General features: G+C 32.6%; 1 protein-coding gene across 1 annotated transcript; it reads left to right on the top strand.

Moving 5' to 3' along the window:
• Positions 1-817: 817 nt before the first annotated feature.
• LOC112779820 (inositol diphosphatase DSP3) lies at positions 818-3,493 on the top strand. The gene is made up of 5 exons (XM_025824171.3): positions 818-1,358; positions 1,518-1,611; positions 1,928-1,985; positions 2,520-2,563; positions 2,871-3,493. Exons 1-5 carry the CDS (start codon positions 1,198-1,200, stop codon positions 3,132-3,134), a joined length of 621 nt encoding a protein of 206 aa, XP_025679956.1. The 5' UTR covers positions 818-1,197; the 3' UTR covers positions 3,135-3,493.
• Positions 3,494-13,846: the final 10,353 nt, after the last annotated feature.

Here is a 13,846-nt window from a genome sequence, read left to right on the forward strand (position 1 = left end):
ACATTGAATCACTTTTACAAACGTTAGTGATACAAATAAGACGATTTAAACATTAGGGACACAAATAGAATTTACTCCAAACGTTGAGAACAAAAACGATACTTTACTCTAAATGTTTTAACGAAGATAGTGAGCGGGCCTTGGGCCCAAGTGTGATCCAAGTCTACTTTTGGTATGTTTGGTTTATCCATGGGCTAAAATTTTACAGATTTAAACTGTTAGTTAAAATACCAATACACATTTTTACACTTTTTCACAAGTAACAACATTTTTTTACTCAAAAAAAAATTTCAAATTCAAATTTTATTGTTAAATTTTTAAATTATAAATTCTAATAGTTTTTATATATCCCAAACATCTCAATTTCAATTAACACAAATTTAATTAATTTAATTTATTAGCTAGTTTTTTTCGGATTTTACATAAAATGCGTCATGTGAATCAAACTTAATTTTTTGCCAATGAAGTACGAACATTTTGCTGAGTTGCCGTATTCACGTGTTGGACACATTTTGGACATGACACTCACTGACAATTGTCCGATACCCGTATCTGTGATGTCCAACCGTATCTTAATAAAAAGTAAAAAATTCTTTTCTAAATACATTTGAACACACCTAGATACTAATCAGCGTGTTCAATCTTACTTTAATATATATTTTTAAAATAAATATAAATATAATATATATTATTATTTATTAAAATAAAAAATATTTTAAATACTTCATATAATTAAAATAAGAGACTAAAAATAATTAAAATGATATCTTATCTAAAATCCGTATAAGTGTTCGTAAATCATAACTTTTTGCAAGCCGCCGTCTCCTTTTCAAAGTTTCCCATTTGATTTGGTCTACAGTGACACATACATACACGCACATACGCATTTTTCATCAATTAATTAAATTAAACTAAATAATTAATTAAATAATACTAAATCGCTAATACAACTGAAAATCTAATCTTATATCTTATATAACAATATATAAGATAGCTCAAAGAATCGCGAAGATTTCGAAAGAGATAAAGATTCTCAACATAAATCTTCTATCTCGTTATATCGAAACCAAATTAGGAGAAACCATACGTAACATAAAATTAGGACTAAGCAGTTTTTCAGTTATTAAGCTCATAATTAAAGAATTGAAGCAAGCCAGTGAACTATTGAACAAGATTAATATTCTATTCAGCAAGAAGATGACAATGGTGGAAGAAGTGGTGGCTATAGAGGAGGAAATCAACGCGGTCGCGGCTCCTCCGCCCAACTTCTCGGTGGTCGAAGACGGCGTTTACCGCTCCAGCTTCCCTAAACCTTCTAATTTTGCTTTTCTTGAAACCCTAAATCTTGAATCCATCATGTAAGTTATTATTGTAACATTATACTTTATTACCAATAATTTCTGTAATTATGCATTCTTTTCTAACTCATTGCATTATTTTTTTTAATCTTTGTTTAAAATTCATGAAGATTACTACTATTAATAATTCAATTGGTGGATATTTTAATATGACTGCAGATGCTTATGCCCTGAACCCTATCCCGAGGAGAATCTTGAGTTTCTTCAATCACATAATATCCGTCTCTTTCATTTTGGTATTGAGGGCAAGACGGTAATTAACCTACCCTGCTTTCTCTTCTTCCATTGTATAATGCTTGCTAGCTGGCTCATAAATTGTTTTTAAATTAGTATATAGCGTTTCAACTTTGAACATCCAAAGTTGGAATATATCGGAAAATAGAAACATAAGAATTTGGATTATCATGTTTGACTATTCTATTTTTTTTCTTTACTATTCAAAAGATAGTATATTCAGTGACATATAAAAATTTAAAACTTTAAGGGGGCCGGCTTTAGGAATTGCATTAAACATGTGTATTTGTTTATTGCTAATAATAATTAGTCTTTTCTTGGGTGCTTATTTGCAGGATCTTTCTCAGTCTATTGTCAAAGATACAATCACAGAGGCTCTCAAAGTTTTAATTGGTACACAACTTTTTACATTATTTACATCATTATAATTTATTAGAAAAGCAAACTCAAATATTTTTCATATTTATCGGTGTTTATTTTGAAGAGTAATATTATTTATTTAAAATTTTTTATAAACTAAATTCAACCAAGTTATAAACAATAAAATTTGAAATAATGCTATTCATAACTAATTTTTATTAATGTTAAACTAACTTAATTAAATTTAGTTAATAAAAAAATTTAAATATGTAATATTATTCTTATTTTAAATGATAAATAAGTTGTTAACATTTTATTTTAAAGATAAAAAAAAATCTATCACCAAATTTAATTACAAATAAATTTTTAACTTTTGTAAATGGGAACATAAATTTTTTCATACTGAATTCAAATTATCGCTCGAGAAATTTATCTGTCTCTTATTTTTGAAGATCAAAGACTTATTTATATTTTAATTTGGAAAAAAAATTTATCTTTGTTGTGATAAAAAATTAAGAACTTATTTTTTTTCTTATAATTAACTCAATTATTTGTATTAATTTTCAGATGTGAAAAATCACCCAGTTTTGATCCATTGCAATAGTGGAAAGGTAAGCGTTGACTTGTCAAATTAATGTCTTAGTCATTGCATTTTTTTTACATGACTTACTTTAAAAAAAAGTATAACAAATTTACTTAACTAATATTGGTAAATTTTTTTAGGATTATAATTTAGAGTCTATATAATTAAAGATTTATAATTTAGAATTTAAATTTAAAATAAACAAAATAATTTCAAAAAAAAAAATTCACTGATGTTAGCTAAAAAAAATTAATTCTCTAACATTACTTAATCCTTAATTACATTCCTTATTATTCTATTATTAATATAATTTTGTCTTCTTTAATTTAATACAGCATAGGACTGGTTGCCTTGTTGGATGCATGAGGAAATTACAGAATTGGTGTTTGGATTCAGTGTTTGAAGAGTACAAAAAATTTGCCGGTGCCAAATCAAGAAATACGGATTTGGAATTCATTGAAAGCTTTGATATCTCAAACATGAGACAATGTCTTTACAGCATCATATACCAATACCAAGGATTTGCTTCAAACAAGCCTCGCTTGTTGTTTAGATCCGGTGACAACAATGTACAGAAGCCACAATTGACTAAAGTTTAATTAATTAGTTAGCAGCATCCACATCTTTGATTTGGTTCATTTTAACTTTTAATATAAACCAATTAAAGTTTATGTGGAGATAAGTTGGTGTTTCGTCATGAACAAAGAATTGAGATACAAGTCAAACCTTAACTTAGTGTGTCTACTCTCTAATTAGATGTTTGTTCTTTGCCTAATTGTATTAATATGCAAACATCTACTCCATTTAGTAAATTTTTGTGGAAAAAAATAACCTACACTTTATATTAGGTCTCCTGATTAATTTTCAGTGGAGCAGTGTAAACTTTTATCTCTCATTTTGAAATCATTTGTACAGCTTATAGTTTTTGTTAATATGAACTGTGTAATTACTATATTAACTATAGCTTTTATTGATATGACCTATGTAAAAGTAAAACTATAGTAACTCTCGCTATCTAGTTTAGGTTTTTGTGCAATGAACGGAAAATTTCTATTCATTGATATTTTTGTTGGAATTTCTAATATTTATTCTTTATTATTTAATTTAGGTTTAATTACTCTACTGATTCCTATAATTTCGCAAAATTTTCAATTAGATCCTTATATTTTTTTTTAATTGAGTTTTTGTACCAAAATTTTTTTTTAATTGGATCCCTACACTTTTTTTTTCTTTTATTTAGATCCATGTATCAATTTTTTTTTTTAGTTGGATCCCTATAAAATTAAGTCAATTACTACTAAGAGGGACTTAATTGAAAAAAAAAATTGATGCAGGGATCCAATTAAAAAAAAAAGGTATAGGGACCTAATTGAAAATTTCACGAAACTACAGGACCAACAGAGTAATTAAACCTTTAATATGTATATATTCTATTAGTCAATATATATTTGTATGATTATTTTTAAAGTAATTATTAAAAGGATATAAATTGATCTTATAATACATATAATTAACAAAAATTAACGTATTACAATACAATAGTATAAATAAAATAAATATCCATATTATTATTCTCTCAATGGATAAATAAGAGAAAGTGTGACTTAAATAAACTAAACAAAAAAATAATAATAAATAAAACAAAAGAACTGTTTAAATAGAGAGACAGTCTCATTTAAGACTACTCTTAAACTCTTTTTAAGGTGAAGGAAGCTCACATGAGAAAGTTGTAACTTTATCGCCATCTTTGCCATAGTGTCTACCACCGTATTTGCATCTCTCATAATCAAATGAAAGTCAACACGCCAATTCAAATGCATGATATCTCTTATTTTGAGCATCAATGAATCAATAAACCCAAAACCATTTTGGTGATTAGTAACAAAATTAAACGCTTCCACACAATCCGTCTCATAAATAACATCTCGTTGACCCACATTCCAGGCTAAGAAATATCCTCTCCAAATAGCAGACAATTCTCCTTGAAGAATACTATTACTCTCAATCATTCCCAAACACTCCCTTTGCCAACTCCCATTACAATCTCTAATAACACAAGTAAAACTAACACTATCACCCGAATCAGGATAACTAGCATCACAATTAATCTTGAAAATACTAATGGATGGGGATTCCAAAAATCATTTAGAGTAGAGGGAAGGGACATACGTTGTAATTCAAAAATATTCCTAAACTCCTTTTCTGAAGTTAATGCCAAACAAATCACTTTTTTCGGAGGCCAAGTTTTATGAGGATTAAATATGTCATTATTCCTTGCTCACCATATCCATCAAAGTCCCGAAAAGAACTTGAACGGATGCTCTCTGCTATGATACAAGAACCAATTCTTTAAATCCAAAGGATGACAAGAAATATCCAACCTATGCCATACAAGCTGAGCTTTTGGACAATCCCGAATACAATGTAAAACCAATTCCTGCCTAGAAAGATATCTTGGGCACCTATCCGATGACGATATCCCTCTTCTGAAGCGAAAACTTGCAGTAGGCCTTAAGACACAGCCAAGCCAAAAACTTGTGCTTTTCTGAAACAAGCTGGTGCCAAAGCCAAAACCAATTCTCCCGCTCCTCCCAACCAAACAGTTGCTTACACAACTACAAGTAACCATTGTGTGGGTCATAAACTTTGGCAGCAGACCCAAACCAATTACAACCCACTTCCAGACCTACTTGCACATCTGGATTGTAAGAGAGAATATTACCTTTTAGATTTTGAGATAAAGGAGAATAAAGAGTATCCAAATGCTACCTACCAATCGACCAAATATCCTGTATCCGGAGATTTGAATAAAAAATGTGAACATAATCCATCTCATTAGATAACCGTCCTTCTCTCCTCTAGCTAGAAAACAAGAAATTCTAGTTCAAATCCCCAATACCCCAAGCAAACCCATCCTTTAATACTTTCCAAGCCTTGCAAAGACTCCTCCAAATGGAGAGTCCTTGTTCATAAGACAACTAAAACAGTCAAATAGAAATAATCGATATTTGACATCCAACAATTGAACGCATAACTTGTTTGGCTGCTGGAAAAAAGTGCAAACTAGTTTCGTAAGAAGAGCAATATTCACACAATAAGGATCTCTAATTTCCAAACCTCCATATTTTTTTGGAGTAACCAGTACCTTCCAACTAACAAGATTCAATCCTCTTCCATCAATTTGTCCTTTCTAAAGAAAATTCTTCATCATAGACTCTAATTTACTAATGATTCCTTTGGGAAAAATAGAGACCTGCATCTGGTACGTGGGAATAGCGGCTGCAACAGAATTAACCAAATAGAATCTACCAACCCGATTGAGTAAAATCCCTTTCCAGATTGCTAGTCTACTCCGAATCTTATCCAGGACACCATTAAAAGTTGAACGGGTCACCCTAGAATGGCTAAGGATAACTCCAAGATACTTGCCCAAGTCTTGGACAAACCTGATAGAGGATACCCTAGTAAAAATCTCTTTCCTTGTTGCAGAGACATTCTTGGAGCAAAACGCTTTAGACTTCTCCACATTAATCTTAATCCCAGATGCTTTGCAAAAAGTCTCTAAAACCAACATCACATTTTGCACTTGTCTCTTTGTAGCTTTACAGAATAGAAGCAAGTCATTCGCAAACATTAAGTGGGATATTCTTGGTCCTTCTCTAGAAACAGCAACCGGCTCCCACAAGTTCAAATCAATCTGATGACTAATAAAACATGTCAATCTCTCCATACACAACACAAAAAGATAGAGTGACATAAGGTCTCTTTGTCTAATACCCCGGTTAGGAGTAAAGCCATTCAAACGATTCCCATTCTAAAGAATAGATAAGGAGGAAGCAGTGACACAATTCATAATCAAATTAATCACCGGTATCTATGAAAGATTTCAAGTTGATTAGTCTCTACAATATAGTTTACAAGATCATCACGAAGGTTTTTGTTAATAGGCTTCATCCTTATCTTGTGGAGATTGTTAGCCCGTTTCAAGGAGAATTTATTCCGGGACGAGAAACTCCTAACAACATCATTATTGCTCAAGAAGTCCTCCACTTTATGAAGAAGACTAAATAAAAAAAAGACACACTAGCCTTTAAGATTGATCTAGAGAAAACTTATGACAAAATTGACTGGAGGTTTTTAGTTCATACCATTAAGAACTTTGGTTTTCCCAGTCCAACTTCATGATTTCAATTCTCATTATATCTTGATTAAATCTCTAATTAATAAAATTTTTAATTAATTATATTTTTATTTTTCAATTATAGATTATAAATAATTTTTCTCTTAAATAGATGTAAATAATAATGAATCAATTCAAGTACTCATATTAAATCATTTTAAGTGAGTAAAGTATTATTTTGTTTCTAATATTTAAAATAAATCTTAAAATGGTACATAACATTTAAATCGTCCTATTTAATTCTAAACATTTCAAAATTGCATCATGTTTATCGTCAAATTCTATAAACAAATCACTAACAAAGTTACACACATGGACGTTAATTTCCTTACCCCAAACGTTAACATTGACACATTTGCCTCTTTGCACCTATTATTTTTTCATTATATGAAAGATACCATTAAGAAGAAAAAAAGAATGTAAGACTTGTTATCCCCAACTCTCTAAACCCTACTATTTTTCTCTTCTTTGAGATAGATCTTATGAAACATTGTAAATTGAAGGTAATTCGTGGATCAATTTCACTTGTAAAGGAGAAGATTGTTGCTTTTTAATTTTTACAGGTGTTGATTTTATGCAGAAGCAAAAGGTATGTACAACCTATTTTTCTTTTTTGTTTTCTAATCAATAATGCATGCAATGAAGGTGGCAACGTATAGGGTTGTTTGCATTGTAATGTTTGGGGGTAGTTGGGGTTCATAGAAAATATTCTTTGTGGTCCTGAATTAATTAGGGCTTTTGTACTTTCTTAATCGCTTACTGATGTTGGGGTTATGAAGTATTTTGGGTTAGTTTTCTTACTCTAAAGTGGTGGGTTTATTTTGGGTTAACCACCAAAAATGCATTCGAATTATTCAAAGACGGACAATAATGACCTCCACTTTTATTATCGACAAAAATAACCTTTAATAATTTAAAAACATGCACAAAATACCTATCTTTCAAAAGAAGCATATTCCATTAACGAAAATATCTGATGTGATAAACGGAGACTCTCTCTCTTACGTCACAGCTACTACACCACTCGACACCACTCCTTCAAATCTCTCAAGCCCACCACACCTGAACCATTACCTGGCCTGCATCCTCACCCTTGCCACCATCACATGGTCGCCATCTTCTCATACTTACCGTAACACCATGAATCTCACCCCAATCTGAAACTCAAACTACAACCTTCACCTATCTTGCCGCCACCATATCCCATCGTCATCCTTCTAAAAATTCATCCCACTCTCACAGTCCGTCACAATAACAACAACAACAACATCAACACCAATAATAACTCACTCTAATTTCAACAACAGATTTAAAATTGAAACAAAATCAGAAGCGAATAGTGAATAGTTAAGTCAATGACAGTGAACGAAATAATGGAGAAGGCAGAGGTTGTTGTTGCGACGAATGATGGAGGAAGGAGAATTCGGAGCCAACTCCCACCCGTGAAGCTCGCCTTCCAGACTCGGCGACGCTTGCCTTCCAGATCCGGCGGTGCTCACCTTTCAATTCTGGTTGTGGCGTTCGCCTTCCAGCTCCGACCGTCAAGCTTCTTCCATTCGGATCGTGCTCGCGTTGTAGTTCTGGGTGTAGTTTTTTATTGTTGTGCTGTAGTTTTTGGTGTTGCGAAGAGAAGTCGACAAAGCTAGAGCTGTGGCTATGGCATCGGGAGGAGAAGAGCTAGAGATTTGGGATTTTAGGGTTGGGGATGGGGGATGGAGATACACGGTGAGAAAGAAGAAGATTTTGGGGATGGGGGATGGGGATACACGGTGAGGAAGAAGAAGAGATAAGAGAGAGAGAGAGAGAGAGAGAGAGAGAGAGAGAGAGAGAGAGAGAGAGAGAGAGAGAGAGAGACTAAATTTGGGGTTTTAGGGTTATTCATTTTGGGGATGGGGGATGGAGATACTCAGTGAGGAAGAAGAAGAAATAAGAGAGAGAGAGAGCGCCACGTATGTTTTTCGTTAACGGAATATGCCTCTCTTGACGGATGGGTATTTTGTGCACGTTTTTAAATTATTAAAGGTTATTTTTGTCGATAATAAAAGTGAAGGTTATTATTGTCAGTGTTTGAATAATTTGGAGGCGTTTTTGGTGGTTAACCCGTTTATTTTTGTTTATTTTTCTAATGATGATTGATATATGTAACAGGGTTTGAAGGCATAACCTGAGTTATTTTAGTATGAAAGTTTAGCACCAGGATATGTTTAATTTGGACTTGAAGGAGGGTCTCTGCAATATTTGGGTGGGGAGCTTACTATCATAGACTATTGCAATGAAGATGAGTGGAGCTTGATTGAGACATACAATATAATTCGTAAACAAGGCTATTTGAAGAAAGACATAGCAGCCATATGGTATAAGTCAGTAAAAGATGGCATAGAGGAAGGCTTAAAGATGCTATAAAATGATAAAGATGTAATGAAGATGGCAAGTATTGGGGTGAAGGAGGATATGGTTGAGTTGTATGCTATTCACAAAACTAGTGATGTCCAAGAAGATGTAGAGGATGTCCAAGTGTGTGTCAATCCTACAACAACAACAATAGTGGATGAAGATGGGTCTAACCGAATTGTTTTATATAACCCCATGATACTGGACAAGGGCAGAGCAATGTTGGATCAATCCCAAAGGAAGAAGTTGGGTCTAAGAGTGAAGGATTGGATAAGGAAGAAAAAGGCAGTGAGGCATCTAAGAATGATGACTATGAACCCATGGATGATGAGTCAGGGAGTGAATATTCTTGGAGTGATGATTCAAGAAAGGGTTATGCATCAGACCATAGTACTACTGAAGTTGATTTGGTGATAGTAATGATGACAAGGAAGGGGTTGTTCGGATTAATTGATGTTCACATTAGCAAAGAGGATCAATTCAAGTCTGCTCCTACTTAGACCTAAATTCATATTGCAAACAAGTTAGAAAATACAAGGAAAAGGAGAAGATTGTTGGGGGATTTTGTAATGAGGATGAAGGGTATAATAGTGAAGATTTTCTAGATGTACCATTTAGTGATAATGAGGATGATCTTGTTGGGAAGAAGTATTGACTGCACAAAACATGAGTGAGTACATTGAAACTTTCTATGTGTCAAGAGAGGAGTTTAAGGATTATACAAGTGCCTTTCCGTGGGGCGAGGTAACTATCATACTTCAGGATGTGACATATCATCCTGGTTTGCGCACGGATGGTGATTTGATTGACGGTTGCACTAGAGATTTTCAGCAGATCCATGGACACCCTACATGGTAGTGGGTTGAAGACTTGTTCCGTAATAGGCATCTACCATAGCCAGAGGACAGAAAGCATGTTTTTGTGCTCAAGATGACAAGGCTCAGGAACAAGGTGGCCCACATTCCGCCGGGGCAGATATAGCTACTCTTCATTAGTATGCTAGGTGTTACTTATTTATATTGATTGGGGAATATTTGTTTACGAACAAATCGGCCAACCTTGTCCCTCTCAAATGGTTGCCGTCCTGAAGGACTTCAATGCTTGCATACGATTGTCTTGGAGCTCTGCATTATTGTTGCACACCTACCATTCATTGTGCAGCACTACCTGACATGATACGACGGACATTGCCGAGTACATACCATTAGTGATATCATAGATTTACCATAGGTCACTACCTGACGTGATACGACAGACATTGCCCAGTGCATACCGTTAGTGATATCGTAGATTTACCATAGGTTTCTGTCTTTCTATTCCGTTGATTATGATGTTGTTAAATTTTGTTTGTGTTGTATTTGTTACTATGTGCAATATTAAGAACCGAATATAATTCTTCAATTATTCGGTTGGTGGTACTTGGACAATAGATGAGAAAATACTATCATGACAAAGGTCTACGATTGTCGCACATGCTTGATACTCTCAGGTTTGACGAGATACCATATTTAGAATCTTTCTATGATATACATAAATTACTTTTTAATGCTAAACAGAGTATTGTGCGTGTTTCCATTTTCGGCGGACACTGTACGACGATCTTCAGCCACATTAGATGGCTCTTGACTGAATTGGGAGCGATAGAGCGATTCGTACTTGGAGAGTCATGGAGTCGTTAGTATGCTTTCACTTTATAGAATTCCATCATGTGGTTAGGGTCAAGAGATAGCTCGGTGGATAGCAGCATCAGCCAGATGTTCGGGCAATGTGGATGAGTTTTTTGTTCAGGACAACCTGTGGTGACGATGTGTGGTGGCCTGATCGACACCGTGATTGGTATGATATGTGGAGGAAGCATGGCCAGCAACATAGGATGCTCACCATTGAGGGTGTTATCCCAGATCCTCCACCCATACAGGACTACTTGATTTGGTGGCAGGGAGCATGTAATGTCCGTTTTCTCTCTGGGGATGATGTATCGGCTAATCTGAAGGTTGCGGCCCTAACTGCAAATATTTTTCGATGGTCCTAGGTCAGAGGGATGTGTTAGACCTTCCACAATATGCTCCAGATCGCAGGCAACGTGCACGAAGACATGTCATAGATGATATTCGAAGGCTAGTTCAGAAGGTTCGGGAGTGGGAAGTGAGGCATGCACCAACGGATGTTCATTTGTCAGATGAGGAGGTAGAGTATGCACGCTAGAAGGAGGTCTAGGAGGATGTCCATCACCCACTTTCTTTGTTGGGCATGAGGCGGATATTGCGAGGGACTTCATATCAGGTTCCTTCTTCAGGGCACAAACAGCATGATCCATCGTCTTCAGTAGCACAGTATGATCCACAAGCTGGAGTATTCGGCACATAGTCTCCAGAGGACTCACTTTCATTGGAAGATCCAGTTTCAGCAACATAATTCGAATCAGACTCACTCAACTCTACATCAATACTATCTCGAGGATCAGCAAAGTGAAGCGACCTCGCCGCTACTAAGACTACATGAGGTATTAAAGAAGACAACCCAAAACCACCACCTACGTCACGAGTATCAACATACCACTCCATAACATGTTGCGGCATTAGCCTAGCATGTATATCGAACATTATACTAATGTGCTTATCAACTTCAACCCAAAACGTCCTGTTAATAAAACCTCTACTAGGTAGCATGATAGGAATCTATATGCTACTATACCAACTTCTTTCGAACCAGTTGCCCTCATGTTGCCCAAGATGGCATTTTTAAGCGCTAGAGAATCAACACGGCAAGTGCACAACATCATAGGTGAATTACACTCAAATATTACTCCCTAGTCATCGTTTCTAATGATCCTATTGGGATAAACTACCACAAAAAAAAAAAAACTGATTATTAGTCATTTGTATGAGTAACAAGGAGAGGAGGAATAGATAGAATTGAGATGGATATAGTGTGATAAATAGTTGAGTCAAGAAGCTACTTATATAAGAGTTTTTTTTTTTTTTTAAGTACTTATCTAGGATGTAGAAATTCCTATATATTTATGCACGTATCCCGGATATAGTGCCTTAAAACTTTTTACGAGTATATTCCTAATACTATGCACCCGGTTTATGCCTAACTGCGCGTAGTTGTATCATATATCCCATGTACATCCAGTTTCTTTTTTTTTTTTTTTGTGTATTCTGCGTTTAGAATATCCAATTTGTAATATTATTGACTTTATTTCTCTGTACCCAAAATATGTAATGCGTGTGTAAATTTGTAATTTTTTCATCTATTACACATTTTCATAAATATTATATTTATTTAATTTAAAAAAGTATTAGTTCTGTCACTGATTGATGATTCGTGTCATTATCAAATTTATATTTGTATACAAGATTTAGAGAAAATTACTTCAAAAATCCATTAGAGAGATTTAACTACTAAAAATAATTTAGTACAAAAAATAATTAAGAAGAATTAATTTTTATAATATTTAAGAAAAAAAGATTAAATCTTTTTTATAAAAAAATAAATATATTCATAGGTTATTTTTTTATTTTTTATTTTAATTATCTATCATACTCATACTCTTATTAATGCACTTTTTATCTATAATATAAATTTATTGTTGCAAACCAACAATTTACTATTAATAAGTCATTTTTAACTTTTAATATAATTCTTTTATTATTATTGTGATAAAATATATGACCTCCAAATTTAAAATTTGTTTACTATTAAAATTTTTTCTTTTTTATTTCCTTTTTTTTTTCTTCTTCTAACATTGTTTTTTTTTTGGTGTCAAATTAATTTCTAAGTCTTACTTTGATTTTTATTTTAAATTTATATCTTAAATAACCTCATTATTTCATTTTTTTTGGTGACCTCACTGTTTCATTTAACACCCCATAACGGAGCACAATAACAAGGCTGCGTTTGTTTCTGAGAAGACGACAAAGACAAGAAACTGAGAACAAGACACAAAGGACAAGGACACAAAATTTTGTGTTATTGTATTCTTTTTGGTGATAAACTAGAACAAATTATGAAAATCTAATTTATTCTAATTTTTTCCATTTAAAAAATTTGAGAAAAAAATATAATAATAAAAAATATAATTATAAAAAATTAATAAGAATAATAAAAGAAAAAATAAAAAATAAATTGTATCATTTATTAGTGTCTATATGTCTTTTCTGTTAGGATGAACATAAAATATACTAATTCAGTATTTCTGGACACAATATCTCTGTCCACTCATCTGTCAAATACGATTGTCTCAGTGTCCTATCCTTGAAAACAAACCCAACCTAACAAAATAATAAGAATTAAAAGAGAACTAATATTAATTAAATATAAGAGAAAAAAATAACAACTCCGGTCGCTAATAGTTGCATGAAATACTAATATGTTTATCTCTTCTTTAAAAAAACTTTAGTCCTTCGTTTGAAATATTATATAAATTAATTTTTTAATAATTTTTTATACTAATTTTTTTTTAATAATTAAATTTTTTTAATAGTCTTTTAAAAAAAATTTTTAGGATTTAATTTTTTTTACTAAACTGCAGAAAAAAAAAACTAAAATTTAAAAAGATATATATCATTTAATTAATAATTTTTATATTGTCAAAAATGAGGATTATATTGAATAATTTTGAAAATATTTAAAATACAAATAAGACAGAAAATATTAGAAATTATTTTAATATTTATTCCAAATATTTAAAACATAAATAATACTTTATTCGTTTTTTATTAAGTATCAAAACAA

The sequence above is a fragment of the Arachis hypogaea genome, chromosome 19, assembly GCF_003086295.3.
Source record: "Arachis hypogaea cultivar Tifrunner chromosome 19, arahy.Tifrunner.gnm2.J5K5, whole genome shotgun sequence".
Taxonomy (NCBI): Eukaryota; Viridiplantae; Streptophyta; class Magnoliopsida; order Fabales; family Fabaceae; genus Arachis; species Arachis hypogaea.